The 14,401-nt window shown below is 56.0% G+C and overlaps 4 protein-coding genes across 4 annotated transcripts; 1 reads left to right on the plus strand and 3 right to left on the minus strand.

Annotated features, from left to right (window-relative positions):
- Positions 1 to 1,480: 1,480 nt before the first annotated feature.
- Positions 1,481 to 2,306, plus strand: JN550_001893 (uncharacterized protein; the record flags this gene model as incomplete). Its single annotated transcript, XM_049313128.1, has 5 exons — positions 1,481 to 1,517; positions 1,578 to 1,597; positions 1,669 to 1,703; positions 1,764 to 1,929; positions 2,001 to 2,306. 5 exons carry the CDS (start codon positions 1,481 to 1,483, stop codon positions 2,304 to 2,306), a joined length of 564 nt encoding a protein of 187 aa, XP_049175954.1.
- A 637-nt stretch (positions 2,307 to 2,943) lies between these two features.
- On the minus strand, positions 2,944 to 6,441 carry JN550_001894 (uncharacterized protein; the record flags this gene model as incomplete). Its single annotated transcript, XM_049313129.1, has 6 exons — positions 2,944 to 3,076; positions 3,201 to 4,437; positions 4,498 to 4,730; positions 4,787 to 5,496; positions 5,595 to 6,065; positions 6,130 to 6,441. The coding sequence occupies 6 exons, from the start codon at positions 6,439 to 6,441 to the stop codon at positions 2,944 to 2,946; spliced, it is 3,096 nt and encodes a 1,031-aa protein (XP_049175955.1).
- Positions 6,442 to 8,154: 1,713 nt separating this feature from the next.
- On the minus strand, positions 8,155 to 9,207 carry JN550_001895 (uncharacterized protein; the record flags this gene model as incomplete). The annotated part of the gene is made up of 1 exon (XM_049313130.1): positions 8,155 to 9,207. One exon carries the CDS (start codon positions 9,205 to 9,207, stop codon positions 8,155 to 8,157), a length of 1,053 nt encoding a protein of 350 aa, XP_049175956.1.
- Positions 9,208 to 10,447: 1,240 nt separating this feature from the next.
- Positions 10,448 to 13,558, minus strand: JN550_001896 (uncharacterized protein; the record flags this gene model as incomplete). The annotated part of the gene is made up of 2 exons (XM_049313131.1): positions 10,448 to 13,393; positions 13,523 to 13,558. 2 exons carry the CDS (start codon positions 13,556 to 13,558, stop codon positions 10,448 to 10,450), a joined length of 2,982 nt encoding a protein of 993 aa, XP_049175957.1.
- Positions 13,559 to 14,401: the final 843 nt, after the last annotated feature.

Below are 14,401 nucleotides of genomic sequence, written 5' to 3' on the forward strand. Positions count from 1 at the left end.
TTTGCTTTTGCCTGCCTAGGCACTCCTGGCTCAGAATGGCGCGTTCGCCCTTTGCTGTCAGTCGATACCGGTAGCATCGCCTAACAGATTTCACAAGTGGTCAGATGCCATTCAACGTACTGCGATCCAGTGGAGCTTCGCAGAGTCATCAAGTCTCTACGCCGTGCTTGGTAGCGGAGTTGTAGAGCGCCTCCGCCGATACTGACCGCATATGGCAATGCACCCGTCCTTGCGTGTAAAAGTGCCCCTAATCTTACCGTCATGACAAGTGATGCGAAGGTTTCGACGGCGCTGTTGGAACTCGTCTTTGCAGGCTGTCAGATTCGAGGTTACTCTTGGATACGGTACAGGCCACATGGTCCGTAAATTCAGAAATTCTCGAGGTCTGTCTCTGTGATGATGATGTACGTAGTCGATACGCAGCGGCCATGTGGACGCTTGGAAGCTGTGAAACAGCGCCGATCCACGTGTCTATTCACATCCCTATATATCCATCAGACGGAGGGACTACAGAATTGTTAGATGCCCCTTGCCCCCGGAAGATCAGCGTGGCAGTCCGTGGGATCTTTTGTTTGCTTGGTGCCGACGGGTTGAAACGGGCGACGGGCAGAGAGACAGGGCTGAGATGCACGTGCCATCCAATGCGAGGCACACGGAAAATTTAGCGGGCTCTGATCGATCATTCGGCAATGGAGGCGGCGGCCAGGCGTCGGCGGCGGCTTGGGCGCATCACCCAAGCCCACCCACAATCGCTTTGACCCCAACGGGCATGGCCTTGTATTGGGCAAGGCAGAAAAAAAAAAATTGCCTTGGGAAGTCGACCTCCGTCACATAGCAGGGGGAAAATTCCCATACCGCCCTTTCTCAAAACTTTGTGTGGACGCGCTGGCGGATCTCTTCCCTTCACCTTTCCACATCACCAAAGAAAAAAAAAAAGTTGAGCGTCGTCCCCGAGGTTGCGTTCATCTTCTTCTCCCGTGAGGCTTTCTTCGTCCCTTTGCACGAAGACACATAACTCACACACATCCCATATCCAGCACAATCACAAGCTTTGATTCCTCTCTGGTAAGTGTCGCCCGATGCCCACGCCCACGCCCATGCCCACGCTCACGCTCGCCCACCCCTCCAAAAACCCCACATCCCACCTTGTCCAGGCGCAGGCGCAGGTACGGGCGAACCCCACCATTATCGACAACCTCAAAAACGGCCAACCGTTGTCGTCTTTGGTGGTTGGTGTCGATGCGCCGTCTGGTGCGCGCTCGCCCTCGCCCTCGCGCCCAGGCCTGTGCTTGACGTCGTCATTACCCTTCCAGCCCTCCCATCCTCTGCCGAGCCTGCCTCCAGGCTGCCCGCCCCCCACGGCGTCGCAACGCCTTTCATTATACTCACTGCACAACATAACATCCGTGTGACCATCGTACGCCTGCCCTTGACTGACTTCCTCCAAGTAATCCCAAGTCAACCGTCCCGTCTCGACATCATGGATTTCACCCAGCAAACTCGTGCCTGCTTCACTTGTAAGTTTTCTTGCGCCACGTTGCATGCTGTTTCTCGTCGGCGATGCTAACAGGTAGCAGGCGGCCAGACCACCCACCAGGTAAGACCGAACACGACGGCTCACGTATATACAATTCCTGGTGTCCGTGACCACTGACCGTTTTTCACTAGGCTCGCGACTGCCCCCAGCGTGGTGCCTCGAAGTGGTGAGTGACACGCCTTGATCGCGACAATCGTCCGTCCTCTTTGTACTGACTCTCCTCCAGCTACAACTGCGGTAACGAGGGCCACATGTCCCGTGACTGCCCCGAGGGCCCCAAGGACAACAAGGCCTGCTACCGGTGCGGTCAGCCTGGTCACATCAGCCGTGACTGCCCCAGCAGCGGTGCTGCCGGTGGTGGCGGCCAGGGTGGTTCCCAGGACTGCTACAAGGTTCGTCGCACCCATCTTATCAACACGCAACCTTGAGACAACCATGCTGATGCTCTCTCCTTGCTCTCTAGTGTGGAAAGATCGGCCACATTGCCCGCAACTGCCCCGAGTCTGGTGGCTTCGGCGGCGGCTACGGTGGTGGCGGTGGCGGCTACAACGGCGGCGGCGGTGCCGGTGGTGCCGGCCGCACTTGCTACTCGTGCGGTGGCTACGGCCACATGTCTCGCGACTGTGTCCAGGGCTCCAAGTGCTACAACTGCGGTCAGACTGGCCACTTCTCGCGCGACTGCCCCAAGGAGTCTACCTCTGGTGGCGACAAGATGTGCTACAAGTGCCAGCAGACTGGCCACATCCAGAGCCAGTGCCCCAACGTCTAAGCGTTAGGCAGGTGATGGCGAGCTCGGTATGAGAGTTTGGATTCCCCGGCGCGGGGAAGGTTGTCGGAGGTCGTATCGTGAGGTCGTATCGTCGTTGACTGGTCTCGTCCTTGGTTTCCTTTGTTCATCTGAATGACCCATACGATGATGCATGGCGTTCTTACTCGCAAAAATCCGGAAAAGCTCTTGTCTTGGAGTTCAGGTTTCGGCTGGCTTTGCATGGATACAAAAAAAAACTTCCTCCATGGTCCCCTCATAGCATCACCTGGTTTTTCTAGAAAATGCGGATTGAATGATGCAGGCAAAAAATGCGGCTGGGGTGTGATGATACTGGTCTAGAACAGTGATTGCTCGAGTTACTTCCGTAACTGATGTACCCTGAACCTGAAACCTGCTGTCTAGTGCATTTCATGATGTCCTCACAAAAGCTGCAAATTGTGACGTCGTGATGTATGTGCCTGTGAAAAGAACCAATAGTTTAGTAATGTCACTTGTCTCGCTGTCTATCTCCAGATGGCCCAGAGTCTTTGTCTTCGTTGCAACGCCGAACACCAAACTCAAAAGGCAACCACTCTTCCCCAGGCATACGTTCTCTCTCTCGTCCGCCCGCCCGCCCATACTGACCTGTCTTTCTTTTTCACCACCTGTTCTCCGGCTTGTGCGCGCCCCTGGAGAGAAGCTGTGACAGAACGAAGTGGCTCACGTCCTCGTCCTGCCAGTACGACATGTGAGATGCGATGGTGTTGAGGGGGTTGATATCGAGTACGCTCCTGTGATGGGGTTTCCCGACGGTCAGCGAAAAGGATCATTCACTCCAGACATACAAGGGACTTGACTTGAGACAACAACCAGGAAGAACGATGAGAGGAAATAGAAGAAAAAGAGGCAACCCACTCCTGGATACTGTAGTCGACCCGCCCGTTGTGGTTCAGCGCCCGCACCTTCATCTCCTCGCGGCGGAGCTTCTGCGCCTTGGCCTCCTCGGCCGCCCAGGCGTCGCCCAGCGCTTTGCCCTCGTCGGCGCGGCTGGCGGCCTCGACGCGTTTCTTTTGGAACTGGCTGAAGAGCGTCTCGAGGTCGTCGTCGATGAGCGTGGCGCTCTCGGCGCTCTCGTCAGTGCTCAAGCCTGGCACGGGCGACAGCGAAGACGTACGGCGCGCCAGGGCCTTCTTGCGCGCCTCGGTTTGCTTGGACTGGGCCGTCGTGTCGGCTATGACGTTGCCGCCCGTGATATTGGTACCGGCGCCGGCGACTTGCGGGACTGGGGCGGCGTTGGTGGAGTCGGCGTTCAGTTTCGCGACGTCCTCATTCGTGAGGCCGAGGCTGCGGTGCAGGAGGGAGTTGGCAATGCCGCCGGAGATGCTCGACCACAGGCCGCTGACGCTCTGGCCGACCTTCACTCCGATACCCGAGAGACCCTGCGGCGCGGACATGCTAAACATGCCTTTCTTGGTGTAGGGGAGAAGCTGTGGCTTCAAGGTTGACATGGCCGGCGATATAAGAGGCTCCATCCGATAGGAGATAGGATCGGACGGGTGGAAGATGTTGAACAGCTGGGCCACCTTGGGCGATGATACGGAGAAGGGGAGGCCGGTGATCGCGGACGTGCGTTCCAGTGGGTCTGCTGTCATGAACGGGTCGTCCATATACTCTGGGTTCAGAGGACTCTCTGAGGGCCTGGCGTTCGGTAAGTGTCGCGCTCCGATTGTCCGCCCCTTAAGCATCTGGAATAGCCCGACAGGCGAACCGAGGCAGTAAAAGTCCTCCGCTTCGAAATCAAAGGCGAGATTCCGAGGATCATGGCGCGGCTCTTCCTGTCGCCCACTGGACGGCGGCCAGAAGCGTAGAGGGTTTCGCAGCTGCTCGGTACGCTGCGGCTTCTCCTTTTGGCGACATAGTATGTCAAACATGATGGCGCTGCCTAGCGAATGGCCCATGATGTGGACCTTGCCCTTGAACTCCGGGTTCCGCTCCATGAAGAGCCTGTAGATCCGGTTCGACTCCTTCAGCACGATCTCTGAGATCTGCTCCCTATATGCAGACTGGTATAGGAGGACGTCCAGAGCAAGATCACTTATCAACGAGCGAGCGAAGGCAACACCTTCTATGGTGATGTTTTCAAGAGTAGGATCTGCAGATTGGTTAGAAGACAGGCGTGGCGAATCCATGTCATGGGGGAAGAGTGACTAACATTCATCCTCTTCATCGAATGTTGTTCCGAGGTCGTGTTCACCTTTCTTCTCCCGGCGCTTTGGAAAGTCGAGCAGGTGGCGCCAACAGACTGGCAAAACTTGTACTCTACAGTTTCCAGGCCCTTCTCCAGACTCCGAATTCAGAGCTCGAAGATCATCCGAGTGAGAGTATACGCCTTTCAGTGTTTTCCTCAATTGGTTGACATCATGCACAAAGTTGATACTTTCCATGCTATCTTTTGGGTCAGTCCTCTGCATAAGTCAAAAGAGATCAACAGCTCAACTTACCGAAGACTCAATAATTGGCCAATCCCGTGGGTCACAAGGACGAGATGCTCGATGTCTCGACCCTGCGCCTCGCCAGCTTGGATATTGTAGTCGTCCTCAATCTCTTGTTCCTCTCGCTTCCTGATCTGCTCTTCAGCCCTCTCTGGATTCTCTGCGGTTTCAATGTAATCCGAGATCTGTCTCTTGAGAGGCGCTTCCTGCTCCTCTGGCTCATCCTCGTCTCGAATATCGGCTTTCGCATCGGCACGGGATAAAGGTGGAGCAGATCGACGTTTCAAAGCTTTGGCTCGCTTCTCCTCGCTAGAAGGCTGTTGTTGAGGTAAAGTGGCGGTTGTTGGTGTTACTGGCCGCTTCTCCTCCTTGGCTTTTCCAGGTTCCGAATAGCCTCGTACCAGTTTTACACCGCTCATGTATCCTCCACCGGAGAATCTCTGATATACTGTCGACGTCACCCAAGAGAGCACGCTGTCTGTCGAAAGCCAGGCTGTGGTCGAGTCTTGGTAAGTTGCTATGGAGTTCATGTAAGTACCGAACAGCCTGTAAGTTTGGGGTTGATGCTGAGCAAGAGTCGGTGTTTGAGTAGGCTTGGTCTTGGCCAAGTCACTGGCTTGTGCCAAAGCCGTCGCCTTGAGGTTCTCTTTTGAGGCTTTCGGAGTGATATCTTGCTTGGCGGCGGAATTACTGCGAGATCTAGTCTCAGGATACGTCCACTAGATACGGCATCAGCCTTTGTACGTGACTAAAAGGTGTTTAAAATGTGTCGATGGCCGAGCCTGCTCGAGGATGCAGTCGGCTATCCATGACTTACTGGCTTAGTTTTCAGATAGCCCTCTTCAAGCTGGGAAGCAAGGTTCTCTTCACACGGGCGTAAAGTCGAGCCCTCTTGGTAGAACCAACTGCCTCTTCTCACGTCATAGATCGGTCCAAGCCAATATACTGGAGCAAGCTCACGTTGCTCGATGTCGACGTCGAAGAGAAAGTCCTCATTGACGGGGACTTTGACACTCTGTCGCTGGCTATCAGCATCCCCATCGAGGCTGGAGTTGGGGTTGCTGCCGCCAGACGCTGAGCGCAAGCGCAGAGAGTTGGATCGCGCATGCCTGATTGCTGCACCCTTTCCACGGCCCTCCTCGAGCTCTTCCAGCAGTTTTTGATACGCCGCCTCGATAGATCGCGAGTCATTGTTGGAAAAAGCGACAAACTTTTTCGGGGCGATGGCTGGTTTGGCATCTTCCTTTTCCTTCTTGCCTCTGAGAAACTGCGGTTTTCTTTTCGGAACCTGCAGGAAGTACAATCAGCAGTTATCCAATGTGCACATTTAGAAATGAGGGCCGCAACCTTACATCGGCGGCATGGAACCACTTGACATTGAGTGGAGGACAGTCAGGCGGGTACTTCCTAAAGCTTTGGCCGTACAGCGTTGTAATGGCATGGTCGTCGGCCTTCTTGGAAGACTCGGGCATTGGTTTCGGGGGAGGCGGCATCTCTTTCTGTTTAGACTTCTCCTTGTCTTCCCTGGGGCCTGGGGTGCTGCTGCGACTGATGGTCCACGGGTTGACAGACTCAACGGCGGTGGCAAAATAAGACTTCTCGGGCTTCTTTTCCGTCTTCTTGTCGTCCAAGCCCTCCGCCTTCTTTCCCGGAGCTGGAGCCATGTTTCCGGAACGGCCGAAGGGCCATATATCCTTGGGCGCAAACCAGATGTGGCGCGACTGGGTTCGAAAGGGAGATTTTGTTGCGCACCTGAAGCTTGCTTGCAACAGAGCGATCGCCGGGGAAGCCAACGTGTTCGTAGGTTTGTAGATCGCACTGCGGTCGGGTCACGGTGTTGCAGGTTTCACAAGGCTGGGCGGAATGGAGCGGACTGTTTCTGCTATAGCAAGATGTTGCGTCAGCGGATTAGGCTCGAGCCCGGCCAGCTCAGGGAGGAAGAGGCTGTGCTAGGTCCTCCAGTGGCAAGGAGAAACAAGGGGAGAGGAATGAAGGCGAGACCAGGAGTTGGCGTTCCAGTGTCGGGAAGACTGGGCAGGAGTGGACGACCCGATGATGAATTCCGAGTCTCAGACCAGAGAGACAAAGCAGCGGGACCGGACAGCATGGCAGTTCACATGCCCAGCATTGGATGCACTGTCGAGCCCCACCACAGCTCCAGCGGAAAGCTATGACGCCTTGCGGGCGGCTCAACTGCACTAAGGTGCCTGGAAGACGCGCCAGGGGTCCGGTGACCATGGGTGCCACGGGTTGCCATCGTGGGGGGCCGGTGACCCAATTTTTAGGCTTTGACAACGGAAACGAAGCCCGGGGCCATATTTGAAGATGAGATGAGATGAAATGAAATACAGACAATTTACCGAGTAAACGGCACCTACCTGCTCGTTCTTTCATGACCGACTCATCACTTCAGACGCGAGAAAAGTGATGCCCCAGTATAAGCCGAGTATCTTTTATCAGGCCGTGTTCGACGAGGGTCTCTTGACGGTCCGACCCCAATGCTTCCTTACTACCTAGGTAAGGCCAGGTTTGTACCGCAACGTGTGTATATGCCTCGAATGCGGCTGGAGGCCGAGAGACGGAGCAGATTGATGACCTATTTACCACCACTTGTCGTGTCAGTATGTCTGATCTTACAGAAGATTGAGGGACACCATCCGAGCCCGAAGCAGTGACACAGCTTACTGTTTTCTTGAGGCAGGCCCATTATAGCCAAGCCCCGGTTTGGCATCGTCCGCAATTGGTGTTTTGACTGGACGTTGTGGTTCACAGTCGGGCCTTGAGGAAAGAGAGAGCATCATCTAAGGGATACTCTGTATTGAGGAACTCAAATTTGAAAGAAGTCCATGGTTCTGTGGGCAAGCTGTAACTGAATTGTTGCCCTATGCCAGCAAGGTTGGGGATGGGGCCCCAAGCGTCCGTGTAGTGGGAACAAGCAACCCTTGTGGCAACCCTTCTGGCCACATCACGACATCGTCTGTCGCTTCCTTTAGAGTGGGGAAAGAGGCTATCCATTCGCGCGCAACTGGCTTCCAGGTTGAAGTGACAAGCGTCTGGCCCTATGTGTTTTAGATACTGCGAATCAAATTGGTGCGTTGCACCCCCGTATGGCAGATGTCTATTATGCTCAACTTCCAAGGCAGCTTATTATCGTGGGACTGAAGGGTCAACATGAATTTGTTGCTCATGGCAGATCTTGGTGAATGGAAGAATGGTTCGTGGACCGACTCCTCATGGCAGAATGCACTTATTACTCAGTTCAAGGCACTACCGCTTGGTGTCTGACGCGCCTCTGAACGATTAAATTCCTATACTCTTGGCAAGGCGCCCCGATCCCACTCAGCTTCCTAATAGCATATAGCAGTTACCACGCATTATTACGAAGGGGGCTGCCACTGACGCCATGTTCCTAACATATGATGTTCCAGCAGTCTATGGTCACCGTGTTCCTCGAACCAAGGCGCCTCACCCGCTGTTGGGGCCCTGAACGCCGTGATGGGCAGTACCAGCACATCCCCCACCAGCTTAGGCGTCGCCAACCCGCTCAGATCGTCCTGGCTCGTGATGTTCGGGTCTGTCTCAAAGAGGTATTCCCAGAGGATCTCTGTCCATGCCAGCGGTCCGGTGGCGTTAAGGACTTGTATGTTGTCTGGGCGGACCATGTCCAATGTCGTGTTCTGCGATTGCGACAGATAACGCAGGCCTTCCATGGCCCGTCGAACCATCCGCCTCAATACCGGGTGTCCTGGAGCCGCGGCGATCGCCCACTGCCCGAAGCGGACCTTGTACGCGGCCGTAGGGTCAGGCGTGATGGCGTCGTCATGCTCCGGCGCGCACAGGAGCCGGACTTGGGGCCGCAGTTCCGGGGGAACCCACTGGTCCAGGGGGATCAAGGGACGGGTGTCCACGTCGCCGTAGTATCCGCCTTGCGCGGCGAGCACGAGGTAGCGAAGGAAGTCGGACTTGAGGGCCGGGTTCGTCAGCTGCTGGAAGACATCCAGCTCCTCCGAGTTGTGGCCGTAGTGCACCGCAACCAGAGCCGAGCCCCCGGTTGTGCTGAGGAAGGTGTAAGTGTATCCTGGGGCATTTCGAATCCAATCCCCTACGAAAGATACTTCCCGGTCTGTGATGGTGTCGCCTATGGGAAATAATATGTGCCAGAGTTTCCGCGGGATCAATGATTCACCCGGGTCGTAAGGGGTCGGGGATGGTGTAGGATAGTGAGCCTGTGTTTGTACCCCAACCGTCTCCAATGGGTTTTGCACCTCGCGATGCTTCTGTGAGAGCTCCGACGACGTAATGGTATTCGCCATAGACCACGAGATGCTGCTGGAACTTTCGTCATCATGGGCAAGAGACACCAGCCAGATGAGCACGAGAGCCAGAAGCCCAAGGCCATACCGTTGATTTGGCACTCCTTGTACTCCCATCGTGAGGCTCAAAGTTCATGCCCTTGTCATGTCGACGAAGGAAAACTAGCCAGATAGCTTCATACTTAAGAAAGAGCCATCGGCATCACAACCAGTGCATGACTACAGGTCCTGCTGGTAGAATAAGACACATGTCTCTCTAGTAGAGGTACCAAATTTCGCGTTCTCCATCCTTGCCAAACATTGTCCCTGGACGAGCCGCGAGCGGTGTCAAGTAATTTACATGGTAAGGGGAAAGGACGGCGCTGCAGGACCCAGTTTGACAGTGTCTATACTCAACGTTGGCATGATTTCTACGTAGTATCGGCATTTACCTTTGCCACTCGGGAGTCATAAAGACGCTCAGATAGATGCAACCGTGGCAATTCTTGCCTTGTTCTGTGTTGAGCTTTACATATTAGGGGCCAAGAGTTACTCAACGTGTGACATTCTAGTCCATGCAAATATGACAAGCAATTTTCCAACCGCGGCCGAGTACTACAATCTAAATGAGGGAGAGAAGTGATTCGCTCATCAAATCCCAAAGGCTACTGTGATGCCGAGTTGCCACCACCTGGACTGCCTGCGCTATGAAGCAATGGCTTACTTATACTGAGATGTCACCATGGTGCTCGGCATTGCCTCTAGGTAGCCACGCTGGACGAGACTCCTTGAAGATAAAGTCTTGACATCGAGGAACAAACTCCCCGAGGCCGCCGACCCTCGAGACTATGGCCATCTCCTCATACAGCCTCGTGATATTGTATCACGGCAAAATCCTCTGCGAGATCTTAATGGACAGGTTGAGAATTAATGATATGTAGTTATCGCTTGTTAATCCCACGTGCTACTTTTCATCTCATCTATAAGCTGCCCTCGGCCCCGGTACCGTGGGCTATGAGCCCAATTCCGTCCTGGTATCTACCCTAGTCCTCTGACCGCCCCGTCGACAGTGTATTCGGTGACGCCCCATTCCAAATCGTTGCATACCAGTCATATCTCCTTCCCAGTTTCCAGCACTCCAAAGACTCGCGCCAGCCGCCTAGAACGAAACGAAACATCCAGCCATAGACTCCCAGATCACGGCCATATTCTCCGAGCTCATCACTTTCAAATCTTTCTCTCTCTGTCTCTCTCTATCCTAGCTCTAAATAAAACCAACCGCTGGCTCGAAAAAGAAGTTGCTCTTTCCTCTCTCCTCCCTCTTGAAAACCACGCACACAGCTCGTCAGCCGTTGTGAAATGCGGCCGCGCCCCCTTCTCAGAAGATCTGCTCGACGCCCTGGAACCCGCGCTCCCTGCTCTCCCAGTAGCCGTCCTTGCCGCCCTTGATGCGCCAGACCTCCTCGCCGCCGCCGTCGTCGTCGCCACCGGCGACCTTGACGAACCAGCGGGGCTTCCACTGCTCGCCGCGCTCCTCCATGTCCCGGCGGCGCGCCCGCTGCGCCTCCTCGAGGCGCACCTTTTCGCCCTCCGCCTCGTCCAGCTGGCCCTGTTCCGCGAAGCGCTGGTCCGGCCGCAGCCGCGCGTCCGTGGGCGGGAGCCGGCCCTCCTCGATCTGCGTCACCTCGTTCAGGCTCGCGGCAAACGTGGTCATCCCGTATGTGTTAGGCGCATTGGGTACCAGATCGCCGACCTTCCACAGCTCGCGTCCGGTCTTGCCATGCTCCACGACCCGCAAAGCGCCAGTCCATGTCCCGGTGAGGGCCAGGCCAGTGTTGCTGCCGTCAGGGTTCAGGGTGTCGATATGAACGTCCTCACTACGGCCTCCGAACATGCCCTTGGAGCGGAACTCAACATTGGCGCGAGCACCAGTGCTGTCGTTTGCTACGACCATGGACCCGACAGGCTCCAGGTATTTCTCACCCATGACGACATTGCGCAGAAACATGGTGGCGTGCGTCCAAGAGTAGTACTCGTCAGTGCCGTCGGGCAGACGCAAGGCAATGCGGACCTTGCCCTCAGTGGTGAGCTCGGCGCTCTTGCCCCAGAACTTCTGCGTAGGTGCCGGGCTTTGCGCAAAGGACCAGTGAGCGGCGTCCGCCTGCATGGCTAAGCGGACCGGACGATGGCAGACCTTCTCCACAACCAGTCGGAAACCACCAGGGAACTCGGCGTCTGTTCGCAACAGTTCAAACGTTTCGCCCAGAAGCGGGTTGAAGGGCTTGCGTATTGCACGCTCTTTCCCACGGCTGGCACTGAACTGAGAGACAGCGAAGGCAGCGACGTAGAGCATACGCTCTTTGGGTGTCTTCTGTTTTGTCGCATCATCAAGCAACTGGGCGTATTCAAGTTGCTCAGAGACACGCTGTAGCATAGATATGGGCTCGTTCGCGGATACAGGCATTGAGATTGTACTCAAATCCTTGCCAACGTTCTTTCGGACGAACGCAATGAGTGATGGCGGGAGGACCTTGGCAGGCGGAATGGTCTGGCGGCGTTCGACGCCAATATCAACAGGAAGGGGTGCCAGAGATTTTGGTTTTGGTGGAAATAGTGCCGCTGCACCCTTGGCATCCAGGCCATCCTTCTCTTCCTCGACAGAGGACACGGAAGAAGACGAGTGGATGGATGCTTCGTCAGCTTCGTCGGCTTCAGAACCTTGCGAATCTTCCTCGCTGCGACGGTCGATCATCACAACCTGGTTGTCCGCGTCGCCGCCTTCAGCATCGAAGAACTCTTCAGAGGCGGTAGACTCCAAACTCATCCGTGATCCTGTAGCAGATCCAGGCATCGGGGTTCGCCTCCGCTTGCTCTTGGCAACAACCGTCGTGAAACCCGCAATCACCGAATCGAGATCATTCAGCAGTGCGGTGCAGTGATCTTGAATGCTTTTCTCCGCCTGGCTTGGCCCCTTTGATCCCGCTTTTGAGTCGTGTCCGTTGGATGTGACGGTGACCGCAGAGCCAGGCGACGGTACCGCCAGAGCCGAAGAAAGTGCAGGCTGGAAGACCTGCGGACTGAGAGGCGCGGCACTGGACTTGCGCCTCCAGAACGAGCGCCGTTCCTGTTGCGGGGGGAAGTAACCATCGCCTTCTTCTGGGCCGCTTGGTGTTGCGGGTGAGAGATACGAGCTGGACGGACGAGTGTATTGCTTCTGAGCCGCCATGTCCTTGACCAGGCGCCTGAGAGCATCCCTCGTGCCAACAACGCGGCTCACCAATGACTCAACCTGCTGCCATTCCCTGTCCTCCTCCTGCTGCGTGTTCGGAACGCGCGGGACGGTTTGGGTGTCCACCTTGAGCGTGTCTCTCCGAGCAAGGGTACCCTCCGGTATAGGTTCGGGTTCGATGCCACGAGCGATGCGACTAGCTCGCTCGAGAGCCTTGGCCCATTCCTTGAACTCCTTGACATTGGCCGCCCGCAAATGCCACACCTCGGCGCCAGAGTCGATGTTGATCTCCCTACGTCGTTCATCCGCGGCAATGGCAGCCAGGCTCAGGGGAATGGCGCCCCGTAGGGCGGAGGAGTTGCGGTTGTAGTAGTATGATAGCGTGCAGGACGAGTAATCCAGCGAGAAGAACCTGCGAGCAAAACCTTGACCCTTCTTTCTCCGCCTCTTGAGCAGAGTGCCCGTATGATAGGATGAGGACGCGCCGCCGCCCTCGCTGCGCCCTGCGATGGACTGGGCCCTGTTCTTGTGACTCTGCAGACTGTCGACGGACTCGGATGCTGTGGCGCCCAGTCGCGGGCTCGGTTTCCCTAGGCTCGTCTTGCTCGCCGTGGCGTTGGGCGCGGCCATCATGTTCGGTAGGTGGTGGGCTCCTTGGGGCGGCTGGTCGGTCGGGAAGGTCAGGAGGACGAAGGTGGCCGTCTTTCCGGTGGTCTTGGAGAAGGTGTTGTCGAAGACCAAACCAAACATGCCGCCTTGGCCGGACAGCACGTCGTAGGTGCCCATGGAGACCTTGCCGGCCTCACACTTGCCGTGCCAATTCATCAGCATGAAACCCTTGCTACTCAGCTGGTCCTGCGCGGTGCTGGCATCGCGCTTCGAGAATTTGCCGCCGGTTTTCGCATTGTTGTTGCTGCCGCCATCGAGGTTCTCGAACGACTTGTTCAGCTCGTCGACGCTGGTCGCGGTGTGCAGGGCGGTGGCGCCGGAGCCGGGATGCTTCACGATGCCAAAGTTGATCGACTTCTTGTGCGGCTGCACGCTCCACGAGATGCTGTGGCCATCTTCGACTTTGACCCAGCGCACGATGTAGGACTGTCACGAGTGGCGCCCATGTCAGCTCTCCATGTTTTGCCAATTTCCAAGCACGTCGCAAACGTGTCGGGTCTGCTGGAGTCTGACGGGAGTCTCCTGGAGGCTCATCTGCCTGCGCGTACCACGTACCTTGCTATGAATCTCGAGCTGCTCGATTCCCGCCATGGTACCGACTTATATCGTCCAGGGACGCTCGGGCAGGGCGTCACATGCAGTTGGGCTACGGGGTGTTTGTGTTCAGAGCTGTTGCAGCAGCAAATCCATGGCTCGGGTCGCGATATCAGAGAAAATATTCAGTGAGGATAAATTGGGGGGTCGGGCACAATCTGGATGCCTGGAAACTTATGGATCAAGCCAAGCTGGAGAAAGCGTCACAATTCCAACTTCTTAAGTTATCCACGGTGGTGTACTTCTGGCTGAGTCGAGGTGACGGGGGGTTGGACGTCAATCATCGTTTCGCTTAAATTGATGAGCGGCCAGGGGCCTTCAAGTGCCCCCAGGGGGGCCTGGAGGGGGCTCTCCCAAGTTCCCAGTAGCTCGGGGGGCCGCAGGAGCCGTCCCTTAGGACCACCCAGTTGGGGCCATGTGGCTCGTACATCAGCGCACTATTTTAATCTAGCGCATGCGTATGCGTGTGCCGTCCACGCGCCCGCCAGCGCCAGGGCTGTCGACGGCATTGTTTACATCGTCATACAACCTAGTTAAGCAGGATCTCACTCAGCTTGAGCCGAGCCTCACAAGGCTCGGGCTGACGCCGCAGCACGTCTACCCTGCCATGGCTTGGCTTTGCTCCAAGATAAATATATCCTTCTTCGTCCATACGAGAACTTGCATGTTTTACCCACCATGGTCGTAAGTGAGACCTCGTTGGGATTCCAAGATTCAAACCATGCGGGCCCACAGGTCTCGCACCGAGGCCGAGAGCTCGCAATCTAGTCTCAGTTGATAGCTTCCATCGTATCCGAGGAAGAAAATTCGGCTTTCTCGGATAGCGGGGTGATTGGACTC

This window comes from Neoarthrinium moseri, assembly GCF_022829205.1.
Source record: "Neoarthrinium moseri strain CBS 164.80 chromosome Unknown scaffold4_Wmoseri_CBS_16480, whole genome shotgun sequence".
Lineage (NCBI taxonomy): Eukaryota > Fungi > Ascomycota > Sordariomycetes > Amphisphaeriales > Apiosporaceae > Neoarthrinium > Neoarthrinium moseri.